The 17338-nt window shown below is 39.1% G+C and overlaps 1 protein-coding gene across 1 annotated transcript in view; it reads left to right on the top strand.

The window, feature by feature from the left end:
* The first annotated feature begins 8331 nt into the window (after positions 1 to 8331).
* The window catches only part of CF2H8orf34 (chromosome F2 C8orf34 homolog), a 402422-nt gene continuing 393415 nt past the window's right edge, over positions 8332 to 17338 (top strand). Inside the window, 3 exon segments of the mRNA XM_047842390.1 lie at positions 8332 to 8486; positions 8488 to 8604; positions 8606 to 8680. Coding sequence (XP_047698346.1) covers positions 8352 to 8486; positions 8488 to 8604; positions 8606 to 8680 — 327 coding nt within the window. The 5' untranslated portion in view covers positions 8332 to 8351.

Raw genomic sequence — 17338 nt, forward strand, 5'->3', positions numbered from 1 at the left:
CTATATTTAAGTACCTTATAAACACTTAGAAGAATATTCTGTTGAACAAAATCCATTAGACATTATTATGTATGTAGAAAGGGGAATTGATTATAGATGGCCGACAACCTGGTTATTAGATATGCTTCATGGTTACCTAATGAATTACCAGCATTTTATTCTTTCTTTTTAAAATTCATTTTTTTCTTTCAATTATTCATCTATTCATTCATTCATTCATTCATTTAATTTTTGGTTTCCTAATACTTCCAAGCAAAATTAGTAAGTTTAGCTGTTGTTCCCCATGAACTCATCATAAATCTTAGTGTTAGATATCTAGTAAGTCAGTGTGATTCTTTGTGGAAGCTTAGCATATCCTTAGACATCACAAAATTCTGTCTGAGGACCAAAACTATCCAAAGATTGGAGGGTGGGTGTTGTCCAGAGGAAATGGACCAACATTTGCTTTGGAAGGAGAGAACTTGATGACTACTGTTGGGCATTATAGTATCCACAGTGTTTTTGTAGAAAACTGCCATCCCACCTTTTTTTTTTTTTTAATTTAAATTCACTCTAGGTAATGGTGATTCTGTAACTGAACCAATGTGAGTTTGTTCCTTGGTGAGTCACAGATACAGTAGGTGTTGTCCCACAAAGTAAACTTTATTTGCAGCCAATGAAGAGATCTCAGGGGATAACTTCCACAGCCTGACTCCTTGGGCAAGGGGGATTCAATTCTTTTTGTTTAGGATTAGGGTGAATATTGAGGAAGGGGGCCTTATCATCCTATGTAGAGGCAGACATAGGCCATGCATATGTCTTAAGGAAACATGCCTATACATGCATTTTATGTTATGTAAGTGACACTGTGCTCCCCTTTGGGCAGATATTTTAGTATTATAATGAGGCAAAGGTTGTTGTTGGTCATTCTAGAGGTCACTTCATGGTCCATCTGAGCAGGTACAAGTCAGGGGTTACATTCAAACGGGTCTGGGTAGTCTGGGCTGGCCGGAGATCTTGTCAGGGCAGTCATTATGAGTTGAAGGCTGATTTGGGTTTTCATTTGCCTAAGTTAAGAGATACGCTGGAAAGAAAACCTGAAGGCAAAATGAGGGACAACGGTTGGAGAGTATAAACAGGTAGGCAGTAAAAGCCAGGTCAGTTCCACTAATTCTGCTAAAATGTACTTTTAACCTTTAGTGCTGGGGTTGTTGAGATATGCTGCATGACTGAGCATTGGCTGGCATTTACAGAGATGCATGTTTGAGAAATAGGTCCCATGTTACTTACTCCTTGATAGCTAGGCTGGAGTCGTAGCACATCCCGCCCTAGGCAGAGTGCCTGGTTCCCCAGAGTGCCTAAGCAGAATTGTTTCTCCTTACCAGGTCGTCTTTTGTTTGCTTGGATGCTCATATTTTCTCCTTTTTTCAATGCATTCAGTATCATGCTACAGTATTCTGTAACATTTCTCATCGTTGACGTTTTAGTTTTTTATTCCTAACAAAGACATTCAGTAATTGGGATTAAAAAATCAAGACAGCATCATTTTGGAAATGATAAGCAAAAAGCGTGTCAGAGTTAACAGTTTATTGATGATTAATATGAAAGTTATCTACACAGTTTGATCTGTGTAGATTTCTTCGAGTGATTCATAATATAATTCATATAAACAAGTGATAAAAAGATATTGACAAACAGTACTTTAGATGATAATTGCTTATAAATATGCCACACTCTAAAAATTAAATATTAAAACCCAATATTTAAATGTGGAAATTGAAGACAGAGGAATGTCACTTGAGAAAGCTGGATGGTGAGACTTCACAAGCTGGCAGAAATATTTGAATTCTGATGGTCCAGTAAGTCATTAGTGGAGTCAGAGTCAGTCCCAGTGTGATTGATTCTCACTGTTCAAACTCACAAGAAAGACATATACATACAAGCCAGTTTGTCAGTGTATTAATTTAGTGTGAGGCCAGAAATTTACCACGGTATCTACCCCACCAACCTACCACCTTTCCCATATAAACACACTAGGGAAGTAAAATTCATGGTCAAAATACCTCTTGGTTGAAATGAATTCAAAGCAAAAGGAAGTGGTAAGCCTGGGACATTGGTAGTCAAGGCTTTGGGAGGCAAAATGATGTTTAAGAAGCTACCTTGGCTCCAATATGGACTCTGCTACTTATTAGCTGTTACCTTGTACAAGTTAACTTACCTCTGTGTGCCTCAGTTTCCTTACCAGAAAAAGTGGACCTAATAGTAGTACCTACTTCATGACAATGTTTTGAGAATTAAATGAGTTAGGGCAGTGGATAAAGTGCTTGAAACATACCTGGTATATAGTAGATGCTCTATATGTGCTCATCATTTGCATTGGTTGTGAGAGTCATTTCAGGCAGAAATGAAGAAAACTAACTCTCTGTGACCACCCTCATTCCCCTAAGGACCAGATTACTCATATGTGCTGGGTCCTATAGCTTTCTGTCTTAGGAGACAGGCTTGGATAATCACCAAAAATTTCTATTGTCTTCCATTTTCCAGACTTCATGTACAAAACTTTCTTCCCTTATTATGTAATTTCTTTATGCAGAGTAATACCATTGACTAGATCATTTTATGTTATACTCTATACTTATCTTACAGCTCTCTTTTTGTATCTAGAAAACCTCCTTTCAATTAGGGGACTATTAACTCTGTCTTACTGCTTTGATTAGCAAGATACTCTCTCTACCAAGGACATCTTCAGGTAATTGGTTTAACACAGTTGATGCGAATTTCTCAAGTCTAAGTCTGAAGGTATTGACAATGATGATGATGATAACGATAATGACATGATGACAGTAATAACAATATTAACACTACCCTTTATTGAATCTTTTACTGTGCCTGGACCTGTACTGATTTCTGCCTGCATTATCTCATGTAATCTTCATGATAAACTGATGAAGTCAGTACCATTTATCTTCAGTTTACAAATGAGGATATCGAGGATAGAGAGGTTAAGTAGCTTGCGAAGATTACATGCCCAGTAAGTGCAAAGCCTAGATTCTATCCCATGCTAGAACTCCAAGGTCAGTATTCTCAATAATTCATGTATAATGGATCCCCAAACATGCCCCTCCCTTTCCACTGAACTTGAACTACCACCCAAGTAAACAAGAAAACACGTTCTAAATTTTCCTGAGGAGCTACTGAAAAAATAATCAGAGTTAAGGGACACCTAAATGACCCTTCACCCATACACAGATATGAGGCCTGGTGGTAATCACAAATCTAACACTATGTTGAAATTAGTATCTTTGTAACAAAGTATACTATATGAAATGATAATAAATACTCTTGCATTAGCATCAAAATATATACAGGCATCTTCTGAATTGTTTCCTGAAATATATATATTTAGAGTTTCCATATATAGAATAGCCCACTATGCTATTGTCAAAGGTGGTTTAAACCATAATTATCATTCATTTTTGACAATTCAGACTTGAAAATCTAAATACGTTAGGGAGGGAGGTCTGTCACTTGGGACTATTCCATGTTCTCACTTTTCTGCTTTATCTCTTCCAGAATCCCCTTTATTTCAGTCTCTGACACAGCCTCTCCACCCAATAGCTCAAACATAAAAATCCTGGATGGTTCACTGAATTCTCTGTGAAGATACTTGTCCCTGTTTGTTGTAAAGTGGAAAGTGAAAGCGATACAGGAAAGGGGCACATATATTTCAGGGTTAGTAGTCTAAATTCAAGGAACCTGTATACATTGCTCTCTGATTTTAATATTTAATTAATTTTAAGGGATTATATTGCTAATAATTCCTAATTAGGTCAACAGGCTTTCACTATTGTTCTCTTGTCTCATCAAAAATCATTTCGTTAATGGGGCACCTGGGTGGCTACTTAGGCTCAGGTCATGATCTTGTTGTTCGTGGGTTCGAGTTCCACTTTGGGCTCTGTGCTGACAGCTCAGAGCCTGGAGCCTGCTTTGGATTGTGTCTCCCTCTTTCTGCCCTTCCCCTGCTTGTGCTCTCTTTCTCTCTTTCTCTCTGAAATAATACATGAATAAACTTAAAAAAAATCATTTGTTTGAGGAGCTGTGCAAGGTATCTTACAAACAGAGTTTGAAGAGAGCTTTAAGTACATCCCATAAACTGGATTCTGTATATTTGTAAATTATGCTGACAGGCACTCCTATAACACAATGAGGCCAAATCAGTCTCACCAAAAATGGCCTTTTCATGCTGTACACAAGCCAAAAAAAAAAAAAAAAAAAAAAAAAAAAAAAAAAAAAAAAAAAGGAAAGGATCATAAAAGTACCATATTATGTGTGCAGAAGAAAGTTGTTAAATTCAGTCAAAGACAATGGGTGCTTTTCAGGTAATCTTAAGTGGACAGCAATAGGATATTAATTAAATATGTATTTATGAAGAACATACTGTATGAAATAAATACTATGTTACATGCTACAAAGTGTAAGAGAATTATTAAGATATAGTTCATGATTTTAAAGGGTTTGCAATTTAAAAGAGGGACCAAGATATACATACAGTTAAATGGACTAAAACAGAACATAAATATCATGTGTTTGAGGCAAAGTTTAGCCTGAAAGAATATAGCTGGATTGAATAGATCTACTAATATTTAATTCACTCATTCAACTGCTATTGATTGAGTGTTTACTAGGTGCCAGGTCAAGAGATACAGCCCTTCTCACTAAGGGATACTGATACATGCAAATTAGACTCTTGACTAATTTTCAGGATACAGGGTAGAGAATGGAAATAGCCTTGGCTTTGGAGTTAGAAAAAACTGAGTCAAACCCTATCCACTAGTCATAAGGTGACTTGGGCAAGTAATTTATAATCTTTTAATTTCATTGCAGAGATCATAGGGTCATCTTTGATTCTCTCTTTCAACCTCATCCTTCCATATAGTTCATTAACAAATTAGTCTTTAAACATTTCTTGAATACATCCTATTCTCTCTGTCCCTGCATCTGCAGTCCCTAAGCCTGGCTCTCATGATTGCTAATGGATTCTGTAAACCAAATTGGCTTTCCATCTCCCTTTTATTCTTTTTAAATCGATCATGCATCATGTAACCACAGCAATCTTTCCAAAACTTTTACCTCACCATACACTTCTCTGCTCAAAATTCTTTAGTCACTTCTCATTGCCCAGAAGATGCAAATCTACACTTCTTAACAAAGCATTTAAGACTTTTTTTGATGTCTATTTATTTTTTGAGAGAGAGAGAGCAGGGGAGGGGCAGAGAGAGAGAGAGAGAGAGAGAGAGAATCCCAAGCAGGCTCCCCGCTCAGCTCAGAGCCTGATGTGGGGCTCAATCCCACAACTTCAAGATCATGACCTGAGCTGAAATCAAGTCAGACATTTAACTGAGTGAGTCACCCAGGAGCCCCAAGGCATTTAAGACTTTCAATGAGCTAAATTCTGCTCACATTTTTAACCTCACATGCCAATATTTTTCCATATAGACCCTATGTTTCTCTAACCACCAGCCTGTTGTGTGCTCTGTGCTTTTGCATATGCTATTTTTTTTAACACCAAAGCCTGAAATATTACCCCCATCCCCACTCTACCAATCCCATTTAGAAAACTTAAAAATTGAAAACTTAAAAATTTTAGTCTTCCTTTAAGATTTTGCTCAAACACCATCTCTTTTGTGGAGAATTCCTTGAGGATCTCAGTACAGGTAATTTTTACATCATCAGTTTGTGTACAGCATGTTTTATATATCTGTATTAGTACAATGAATTCAAATGTCTTATTTGTGTATATACCGATTGCCTCAACAAGATTAAACACCTGAGAGCAAAGACAAGGCTTTTCATCTTTGAATCCTCAGCTCTCACGTAATGTCTGCCATGGAGAGTCTGTGCAATAAATATTTATTGTAATAATGAAGTCAGGTTTGGGGATCAGTGGAAAGAACCAAGAAATGCTTTTAGGAGAAGATAGTATGTGAGGTTGGCCTTGAAAAACTTCTGAAATATTTCCTTAATTAAAAAAAAAGTAATTTTGAGGGGCGCCTGGGTGGCTCAGTCGGCTGGGCGTCCGACTTCGGCTCAGGTCGTGATCTCACAGTCCGTGAGTTCGAGCCCCGCATCAGGCTCTGGGCTGACAGCTCAGAGCCTGGAGCCTGTTTCAGATTCTGTGTCTCCCTCTCTCTCTGACCCTCCCCTGCTCATGCTCTGTCTCTCTCTGTCTCAAAAATAAATAAATGTTAAAAAAATTAAAAATAAAATAAAAAATAAAAAAAGTAATTTTGAGATGTTTAGTGTTTCAATACACATAAGGTATATATCTTCATGATTCTCCCTTTAATATGTAAGTGTTTTGCCAGCAAAGCTTTCTTCTCTTTTCTTTTCTTTGGGTGTCTTCCTTCTCTCTTTTCTTTCTTTCTTTCTTTCTTTCTTTCTTTCTTTCTGTCTTCTTTCTTTCTTTCTTTCTTTCTGTCTTTCTTTCTGTCTTTCTTTCTGTCTTTCTTTCAATTCAAGGCCCAACTGCAGTTGCTCTGAGCATGTATGTATGTGGTATCAGAAGTACTGGACTTTTTAGCTGGATCATAGATGGCTCTACACCATACCTTCTAGCAAATAGAAATGCTGATGTTCACTATGTATATTTAACTTCTCCTGAACATACTTGGAAATATATAAGTATACCTTTGATCCATAATAGAAAACACATGAGATCCCAAGACACATCACTGCTATTCCATGTACTTCGTCCGGGCAGATCACCCAAGTCTGATTGTGAAAGCAATAACCGGGGGATCTTTTCATTGCAAATCCTGTCTGTTTCAAGTTATTGGTGGTGGTGAAGCTTTTAGGAGTTCTGGCAGATTTCTTACATGAATTATTAAATGGAATTAACAGTAGCTTCTGGAATCTTCCACTCTTAACTATTGCATGTTTCCACATATGTAGTTCTGCTTAAGTAGTCACACAGAAGAAAAAAACATCGATATCAATAAACAAATTATGAATTACAGAAATCCAGAACACGGAAAGAAAACTAAGTCTAGACTGTTGCAGTCTGCTTTAAGTACAACTATTCCCTTCATTCCAAACCTTCATATTTACCAACACAAATCTTTATTTTGGCAGCACGTCATGGTTTAGGAGCCACAGAGATTGTCTTTGGAGGCCTCAGTGCGTTTTTCTTTTCTCCTTCTCCTCTTCTTCTTCCAATGTTTGTTTATTTTGGAGAGAGAGAGAGAGAGAGAGAGAGAGAGAGAGAGAGAGAGAACATGACCAGGAGAAGGGCAGAGATAGAAAGGGAGACAGGGAATCCCCAGCAGGCCCCATGCTGTTAGCGCAGAGCCTGATGCGGGGCTTGATTTCACAACGGTGAAATCATGACCTGCGCTAACATCAAGAATAAGACACTTAACGACTGAGCCACCCAGGTGCCCATCAATGTGTTTTTCAGGAGAACTGTCTGTAGATCTTCAACTTGGGAAATCCCTGGATAGTAAGAAAAGTATTGTCTAAATCTGAGGATCTCATGAAGGGTCTAGAGGAAGCATCTTTAGGTGGAATAGAGTAGTATCTGGCGTGTAGCTACAGACATATTAAGAACATGTAGATTGTAATTCACATAATTATACGTGAATCAGGAATTCCGATTTGCAAAGGAGGGCTGGCTTGCTTTTATCTCTTATTCCTACCAAAAGCTAAAGGGTGGCTCCCAACCTTTGGGTGTCTGCACTTAGGGAGTTTTCATCTGGGTTCCCAGCCTATAGATGGGCGCCAAGCCAGACATTCTAAAGGAAGACAACTTCATTTTAGCGGCAAACCCTCAGACCCACGCATCTTCCCATGACTCTGCCTTTCTCCGATTCTGAGCTAGTGTAGGCAGAGCACGAGGTGCCGAGGACAGGCTCCGAAGGGGCGGTGGGGACCATCCTTTTCGAACAGCGTTTGTAGCTGCCAAGAGTAGCCAACAAGCACCAGATTTATGTGCACTTTGAAAGAAGCACCTTCACCATTGGCTTTTTGAGCGGCGCTGTCGCTAGGGAGCGGCGGGAAGGGCGAGCACAGCCTGGGGAGAAGCCCGGGCTGTTTGTTCCTGCAACGGGGAAAGGGGACGCACACAGTCGGGCGCGCGGACACACACGCACGCACACGCACGCTTGCCGCGAGTTCGAGCCCCGCAGCCCCCCACCGCCCGAGGGCGCCCCCGGCGCCGCGCCAGGCGGAGAAGCATCCGCCTCCTGGCTCCTGCTGCTGCTGCTGCTGCTGCCGCCCAGAGGAGAGAGGAACCTGGAACCTCTGCCTCGAATTTCCCCCGGCGCCGCGCGCTGCGGAGAGCGGCGGGGGTGGGCGCCAGGAGGAGAACGCGATGAATGAGTTCTCCCCTCGCCTCGGAGTTGACTGAGTTGGCGGCGCCGCGCCCGGGCTTCCGGCTCTCGGCGCCCCACGCGCTCGCGGCTCCCGGGGCTGCAGCCCACGCCCGCGGCCGGGGCTGTGCCCGCCACGCCGGGGGAGCCGAGGCTCTGGAGCTCCTGTCCCGGCTCCAGTCCGGGGGAAAAAGGAAGGTTGTCCCCTGGCCCAGGCGCACGGCCGCGCGCTCTCCCGCACTCTCCGCGGCCCCTTCTGTCTCTCCATGGCGTCTCATCAACAATCCCGGATCCAGGCTTACCTGGAGAAGAACAAGATCGGTCCCCTGTTTGAGGTAAGGCGCTGTGGAGGAGGGCGGTCCCGTTTGTATCTGGGGGAAGGGGTTCAGAACACCCGGAGGGAAGGAGGGACCGCGAACAAATGCGCGGGAGGGGTGGCCGTGCGGCCCCAGTTCGCTGGCATTCGCTCTGCCCGGGCCAGGGGGTCCGGGAACGCGGCCGGGCGGGCACCTTGCCGGTTACCTGGGCGCGGACAGGTGAGCTGGAGAGGGCCCAGCGTCAGTCTGGCAGGGGAAGTTTGAGCGGTCTGACTGTCCTGCATCTCTCAGCCTTATGCACAGGACCCGGACAGGCTGAGACCCACAGATGCACACACTTAGACTGTCTTACACGCTCACACTTTCTTCCTGGAATTTACACCGTATTGCATGTTGGATTTTTTTTTTTTTTTTTTTTTAATGTTGGCAGTAGTAGAACCCAGAAAGGTGGAAGAGGCGCTTAGCAATGGGGGAGACTGTGGTTAACTGGGAGAAAACTGAACTGGTAAGGAGTAGGCTTCGGTAGATGAAGGCGCCTTGAGTGAAATTGTCAAACTGAGACGCTGCCATTGATCTCTGGATGAAGGGAGAGTCCTGTGCATTGCAGACCCTACATGTGTTAGGGTGAGAAAGGGGCGGAGAAAGATTCAGGAAAAGCATACACGTATTTATGAGAGGAGACGTGTAGCTCTGAGCTGCTTTCTCTCGCCATCAAAGAACCGATGACAGAAATACAGGAGGAGAAAGGAAGAGCGGGAGGACAAGAGAAAAAGAACCAGAGACTGAACCGGGCACTGGCAAAGCGTCCCGGCGGTAGCCAGCGCGCTGGGCAGATGCTAGTTCCCGCGGGGAGGAATGCCCAGGGTCCGTTCCCAGCCCGGTCCCACCATCCAGCTGGGCACGGGTGGGAGACGATCGGACGGACGTGGGAGGCTCGAGATCCTCCCTCCCCCACCAAAAGCAGCTGTGGTCACTATTGGCGGTTTACGTGTCCGCGGCGTGGGAGTAAGGCTGTAACGCGGCAGGGGGAAAAGATAGAGAATGGGGTTGTTCCCTAGTACTGAGGAGAAGAGAATAACTGCAGAGAGGGGTGGGGGGAGCGAAATAATGCCCTAGCACAAAAAGGGAGAGGTGGACAGGGATGTGATCAGATAGGTCTTTTCTCTGGGGAGGATGGGTTTCAGATAACCAAGATTTGCAAGATCTCAAGTTTTTCTGCCCAACTTTAAGTTAACGTTGTAGTGTCTTGGGAGCTATGGCTACTGTTTCAACTGAAACTCGTTGCATAGAGTCATGAAGTCCTATAATGCATGTCTTGATTCTTGTTTCTGCCCAAGTGTTAGCAGAGGAAGTCCATGTAGAATTGCTGGTGCAACTAGGTTGTTTTATTTTATTCTAATGATTAGAGACCATGCCTAGTTCGATATCTGTCTGTCTAAAAAGCGGAAGCATAATAACACTTTGTGACAGTGTATTAATTGTGTTAAAAGAAACATGAAATACTTTCACAGTGTTTCTACGCCCCTAGAATATAAAGTATAATTTACCAGGGAGATTAAGTGAGTTGTTTGTTTTAATAGATTTGTTAATGTATTTTAAAATTGCTGAGACTCTCTCCAAATGATAATGATAGAGTTTGGAATATATGTAAACTTTCTACATAATTAGGAAATAAATCCAACTTGATTTTTATCAAGTGCTTATTAAAAAAAAAACTAGCCCTCTAGATGGTTCTGCATTAATGAATTTTAAGTGAAGACGAAATTGTCTCATAAAATCTTAAGACTTCCTCACCAAAAAAAAAAAAAAAAAAAAAAGACAAAATTATATGCTGTGTATTTTATTGATTTTTTTTGGGTGACATATTACCTACATCCCTATTAGCTTGGATTGCAGTGGTGAGTAATTTTTAAGGGTTGATATGTACTTTAAACAATTGAAGGGAGAAAACAGCTAAGTTTCTGCTTCTAAAAGCAGGTTTGTATGCAACAATTTTGATCATAACAGAGCTTAGTTTTGAATAGAATTATATATACTTCACAAAATTAGAAAATCTCACTAGCCTGTAGCGTCTGTCTCATGCTAGAGAGAATATAAAATGTATAGTGTTCATCTGGCATTCTCAAAGCCCCCAGGGCTTTGGTCAATGCTTCTCATGAGAACTGCTTCAGGAGATCAAGGAGGAGCCCAGGAACCTGGACTTAGTAAGAAGTGGCACAAATGATTGTTACATATTGAATTTCTGGACCACATTGTAAGAAACGGTGTCATAAGTTAAACTCTTGTGACTCTTAAGTTTTAATATCTGTGCTATGTTGTGATTTTTTTGTGCCCTGGAGTTGGTGGACATAGGCTTATTTTAGTTTTGAAAATATACAAGACCTGAAAATGTGTTCCCTTTACAGATTTTCTAAGTTAGGAATGTTTTAAGAAAACTTACTGGAGTAAAGCACTTTAAAGAGAGCACGGGAATATTGTTTAAAAAAAAAGCAAAGATAACATATACTGGTTGAGAATATTTGTATCTTGTTATTTTTTTAACTATACAGCTTAATTACCTAATTTACTTAGTTTATTTCTTAACTTAGTTTATTTGCTTATTTCTAAATTTTATCATTTGAGAAGTTTATAAAGCTATATACAATATGATATTGTGAAACTATGTTAGATGAAAATTAATCTTGTTTCCACGTGATTGAAGGGTATAAATTTATATTGTCTTTAAATATGATTTAACATGCTTAGAGGCATTACAAAACCATGTCTAGAAATCATTGCATTAGAGCTGGGTAATGATATTTTAATTAAATAATATAAAGAGGTAAAGTGAATATGGTAATAATGACATACCCCACAAACTCTTGAAATTTTTAATACTTTTAGTATTCTCATTGGTTTATTCAGGATAGGCTAGTATCCTGATAGCCTAGGCATCAATCTATGAGGAATGCTTGACATCGCTTCAATAAATTAGAACTAGAATCCTATTAATAAAGATTTCCACATGTAACTCCTTACTTAACTGGCAAGATATGAAATGGTTTGGCTTTCCCCAAAGTATGGTATTTTGTAGCACACATAGGCAAGATTCATGGCACAAACACAAGACTTACTTCAACCAACTGCTTAATAGTTGAAGAGCTTGACAGTTAAAACTTTTGAAATTGAATAATCAACTGGCATATATCTGCTTTTTGGGATCAAGTGATCTACTTTGTCTATGTTGTAAGTAGTTAAACTTCATTCCCAAGAAATTGTATATGTGGAACATCACAGTAAATTCTTTATTTTCAACAGAGAGAAGTTTATACTTTTCAGTTTCTCCCATTTCCATGAAATAAACAGAATAATTATTTGAATATTATTGGTTGGAAGGGTCCTCAGGGCAGTCATATTTCTTGGTTTAGGACTGATTATGCTTACAAGAGAGTGAAATCCTAAACTATTAAAACTCAGGATAATGGGGTCCCCATTAAATCTTCATAGAATATTTAAATCTCTGTGTATTCACTACAAATTCACTACATTTTTTTTCAAATGTGGTCTGACCCACTCCAAGTAGAATGGAACCACTTTATCACCTTCTCTGTTTAGTTCAAAGTACCTCTACTCAGATGGGCTAAATTTGTGTTAACTGACTTGACATATATGTTATGAAGTGGACTCATATCAAATGTGTGGTCAACCATCAGCTTGCATCATTCATAAGTTACTACTGCGCAACTTGTTTTTTTCTGATACCCCTGCCCTACATATTCCAGCCATGTCTGCAACCTTGAACTCAAGTTGGCCTGGAGATTCTCAGGCAGTGGCCTGGTAGGATCAGGAGATTTGTTATATATAAGGTAGAGGACTGTTGAGAGAATAAGTAAATATATTGAAAATAATGCAGTCCAGTTTTCTTGCTGATAGAGACGGGATTCACAAATACAAAAAGGAGAAAATGTAGAATGCACCCTGCAGTGTTGGATTGAAATTGGAGGTACTGGTGTATCTCATAACTTCAAGAATAGAAATAGATATAAATGTAATAGAATTAAATATGGGTTTGTATGTAGTAACATATACATAAGTATATATGCCTACATTTATTTCCTTACTCTGTCTACTGTGATGGCCTGAAAAATAGCAACATCTCAGTAGCAATGAGAACACCAAGTGACAGATTTTGAGTTCTAAATACCATTCTCCATCAAGTGGAACCAGATATCCTTGGAGAAATGGTTGATCCTAGGCTTGAGTCTGGGAAAGCACAAGATAAACCTGGACCATCTTATGCCAGGGAATAAGGAAGTGGTCAAAGAATTATAGGAACATGTCAAAAGCTTGAAGAGACTCCTGTTAACTAAGTCTGGGGCAATTTGAGATTCAAAGTATGATAGTAACAGATTATCATACTATAAAATAGGAGTATTGTATTCCACTACAATATATTGGGATACATGAATGTATCTAATTTATGGGGAGAAGATAAAGCTTTACTTTATAGTAGAAAGCCAATTAATAAGAGTAGAAGTGGTGATGGAATTAGAGAATTACTACTTGGCAACCACTGAGCAATAATTGAGGCAATAAACATTAATTGTTGCTAAAAACTAATGGGTGAAAGTTGGAGGAGGAATGAGATGTTTACCTAATGTCTAGTATCTTTCCACAAAGTAGTTGTTAATTACAAAGGGAAAAGTAACTTTATAGTGAAGAAACCAGGCAGACTGAACTTTACTCAAGTGATGGGACAAATCAATATTGTGTGCTCCTGATAGTATGCAGCTAAAACAACTTTAATTTTTTAATATTTATGCCAATTACACATGACCTGAGCTGAATAATGAGAAAATATCTGATAATTTTGATAGGGAAATTCTGATTTTCTGATGTGTTCAATAATGTATAAAGTCATGACAGTCAAGGAAAGTCTCAAACTGATGGGACAATACAACTAAGTGCAAAATATGGTCCTAGAACTGATATGTTCACTAGGAAGGACATTATTAGGAAAGTTTTGGAAAACTTGAATGGGGTCTCTAGGTAAAGTATATATGGAGTTATTTCTGCTCTTCATATACTTTTTCTGTAAGTTTAAAATTCTTTTAAAATTAAAAAATATTAAAAATAAAAAAGACCATCTAGGAAATAAGTATTTACAAGTAGTTCACCCATTGGATATTTTTTTAAACATTAAATTATGTGAACTTAGTTAAGAATTGTATCTGTGACTTACAGATACAATTGAAATCAGTAAGTATTAAGCTATAGTTTTGAGTAAAGCTATACTTACAGTCATGGTCAACTAAGCATATGCATTTTCCTCTTCTCCCTCCAAACTTTTATTGAAATATCAACAAAAATGTTAAAAAATAAATACATAAGAGTGCTGGAACACAAGGAAAGGTGCTGAGGCAGAGAGACTGTTTCTCCCATATGAACAGAATTTCTTTATTATGAATGGTGGTATATCCTTTGCACCTATCTATGGTCAAGTGACATAGAGTCAATTATAAGTAGTGGAAATGTTATTTGGAATTCCCTGGAAGGTGCCTTAAAATAGTTGGACTCAGTTTGGACGTGTTCCTCATATGCCTTCCTTCCTTATTGTTGTCTAGAATGCCTCTTTGTTCATTCTTCCTTTGTACCCTTCTTTATTCTCTCCACTTCCCCAGGCAACTACTTGTTTCCTTTCTGTTACCATAGAATAGTTTTCCTTTTCTAGGGTTTTGTATAAATGGAATCCTATGCTATGCATGATTTTTTTCTGTATATCTTCTTTCACTCAATATAACTATTTTACAATTCATCCATCTTGTGTCATGTATCAGTAATTTATTTCTTTTAGTTTCTGAATAGTATTCTATACGGATGTACGCATTTGTTTCTCTTGGGTAAATACCTGGAATAAATTGGCTGGATCATATGGTAGGTGTATGTTTAACTTTTTAAGACATTAGCCACTAGTTTTGAAAAGTGTATGTACAATTTTACATTCCAACCAACATTGTATGAGGATTCCAATTGTTCCACGTTCTCGCCAAAACTTGGTGTTGTCTGTCTTTGTAATAATAGCCATTCTAATAGGTTTGTGTGATATCTCATTTAGTTTTAATTTATATTTACATTATGGCCCCACTCTTACCCCTATATTCTGAGACCAGTGTCAGTGGAGATCATGTGGGAAGCATGGCTTCTCTCACCCCTGGCAGTAATGAGGCATTTCTTTCCCTCCCCACCTGGGTCATGTCAGGGGAGGCCTAGAAAAAGAGTCAGGACTTTCAACATTGCTGAGTGGTAATGAGGCCATTCCTGCCATGAAATCCATGCCAAGATACATTATAGTTAAACTTCTGGGGAAAAAAAAGTCAAGATATATCTTGAAAGGAGCAAGAGAAATGAAATACCATACCTATACAGGGAAAACAATTTGAATAGCAGCAGATTCTCATCAAACCTATGAATGTCAGAAAGAAGTGGCACAATATTTTTCAAATGCTGAAAGAAAGAATCTAGAGTTTTATAGTCAGAGAAAATATCCTTTCGAAATGAAGGGGAAACCAAGAGAATTTGTTACCAATGGGTCTACTCTAAAAGTTTGGCTAAAGGAAGTTCTCTAAACAGAGAGGAATTGATAAAAGAAAAAAAAACTTTAGAACATTAGGAAAGAAGAAAGAACATGGAAAGAGAAAAAAATATGACTAAATATAATACATTTTCCTTCTCCTTTTGAGTTCCCTAAATTATGTTTGATGGTTGAAGCAAAAATTATGGCAGTGTCAGATGTGGTTCTAAATGTATGTAGAGAAAATATTTGAGAGTTGTATTATAAGCAGGAAAGAGTAAAGGGGAGAAAAGGAGGTAAGGTTTCTATAGTTCACTTAAACTGGTAAAACAACAACACCTATTGATAAGTTGTGCATTTTTAATGTCATACCTAGAGCAACCACTAAAAAAGCTATACAAAAAGATGCCCTCAAAAAACTCTGGTAGTTTAAAATGGAGTTCTCGGGGCACCAGGCTGGCTTAGTCAGTTGAGTGTCTATCTGACTCTTGATTTCGGCTCAGGTCATGATCTCACAGTTCATGAGTTTGAGTCCCACATCGGCCTCCACACCCTCTCAAAATAAATAAATAAACTTAAAAAATAAATAAAATGGAATTCTAAAAAATGTTCATATAACTCACAGGAGTAGGAAAAAGAAAAACAAAGCAAAGAACAAATAGAAAACAAAAAAAATAACATGGCAGACTTTAGTCATAATATGTCAATAATTAAATTAAATGCAAATGGTCTAAATATACCAGTTAAAAGACAGAGATTGTCAGAGTAGATTAAAAAAATATGACCCAACCAGTAGGCAGTATCTAAGAAACTCACTTCAAATACAAAGAAACAAGCAGGCTAGAAGTAAAGAATAGAAAAAAAAAATGATTCAAACATCCAAAGAAAGGAGGAGTGGATCTTTTAATGTCAGATAAAGTAGACTTCAGAGGATAGAAAATTACTAGAGACAGGAACTGCCATTATGCAGTAATATAAGGGTAAACCTACCGAGAAAAATAGCAGTCAACAGCAGAGCTGCAAAGTGTTTGAAGTGGAAACTGACAGACTTAAGCAGAGAAGTAGAGAAATCTACAACTATAGTTAGGAAATTCAAAACCCTTCTCTTGACAATTGGAAGGAAAACTATACAGAAAATCAGGAATGCTATAGAGGAACAAATGCACATCAAAGGATATAGTCGACATTTGTAGACCACTCAATGCAACAACTGCAGAATACATATTTTTTTTCAAGTGACACGGAATGTATACAAAGGCAGACCATTCCCTGAGCCACAGAACAAACCTCAGCTGAAATCATACAACAGGTTTTCTCCATTACAATGGAATAAAACTAGAAACCGGTAACAGAAAGAAAACAGGAAAATTTCTAAAACGCTGTGAAAATATACAGAATACTTCTAAATAATCTACTGGTCAAAGAAGAAATCTCAGGGAAATAAAAATCCATCAAACAATGGAAAGGAAGATATATCACAATTTGTGGAACACAGCTCAAGCAGTGCTGAGAGAGAATTTTATAGGGTAACATGCATACATTAAAAAAGTGGACTGATGTGATTGGTTAGAATAGGGCCCATGCTTTTTATGTCATTCCTCTGTGCCCTTCCAGTCATAGAGGACAATCTGTCCAGCTAGAGAGAGGGCTCTTCTACAGTGAAGGGTGTGTGAGTATCAGTAATCCACTGACAATGGGTGTTTGTCATGTTTTGTATCCAAAGTAGATCTTCAGTTCTTTTAAAAAAAATTTTTTTTCAACGTTTATTTATTTTTGGGACAGAGAGAGACAGAGCATGAACGGGGGAGGGGCAGAGAGAGAGGGAGACACAGAATCTGAAACAGGCTCCAGGCTCCGAGCCATCAGCCCAGAGCCTGACGCGGGGCTCGAACTCACGAACCGCGAGATCGTGACCTGGCTGAAGTCGGACGCTTAACCAACTGCGCCACCCAGGCGCCCCAGTAGATCTTCAGTTCTTAAAGGTGGGAAACAAATATCTTGCCTCATTCTTTATTGTACATTCACTATAGTGTCTAGTGGAGCACAGACAATAAAGCACAGACAATAAAGGAGTTGATATCTGTTGAATTAAACAATACACAAACAAGACTTGTGTATTTTTTTCC

This window comes from Prionailurus viverrinus, chromosome F2 (assembly GCF_022837055.1).
Source record: "Prionailurus viverrinus isolate Anna chromosome F2, UM_Priviv_1.0, whole genome shotgun sequence".
NCBI classification, from domain to species: domain Eukaryota; kingdom Metazoa; phylum Chordata; class Mammalia; order Carnivora; family Felidae; genus Prionailurus; species Prionailurus viverrinus.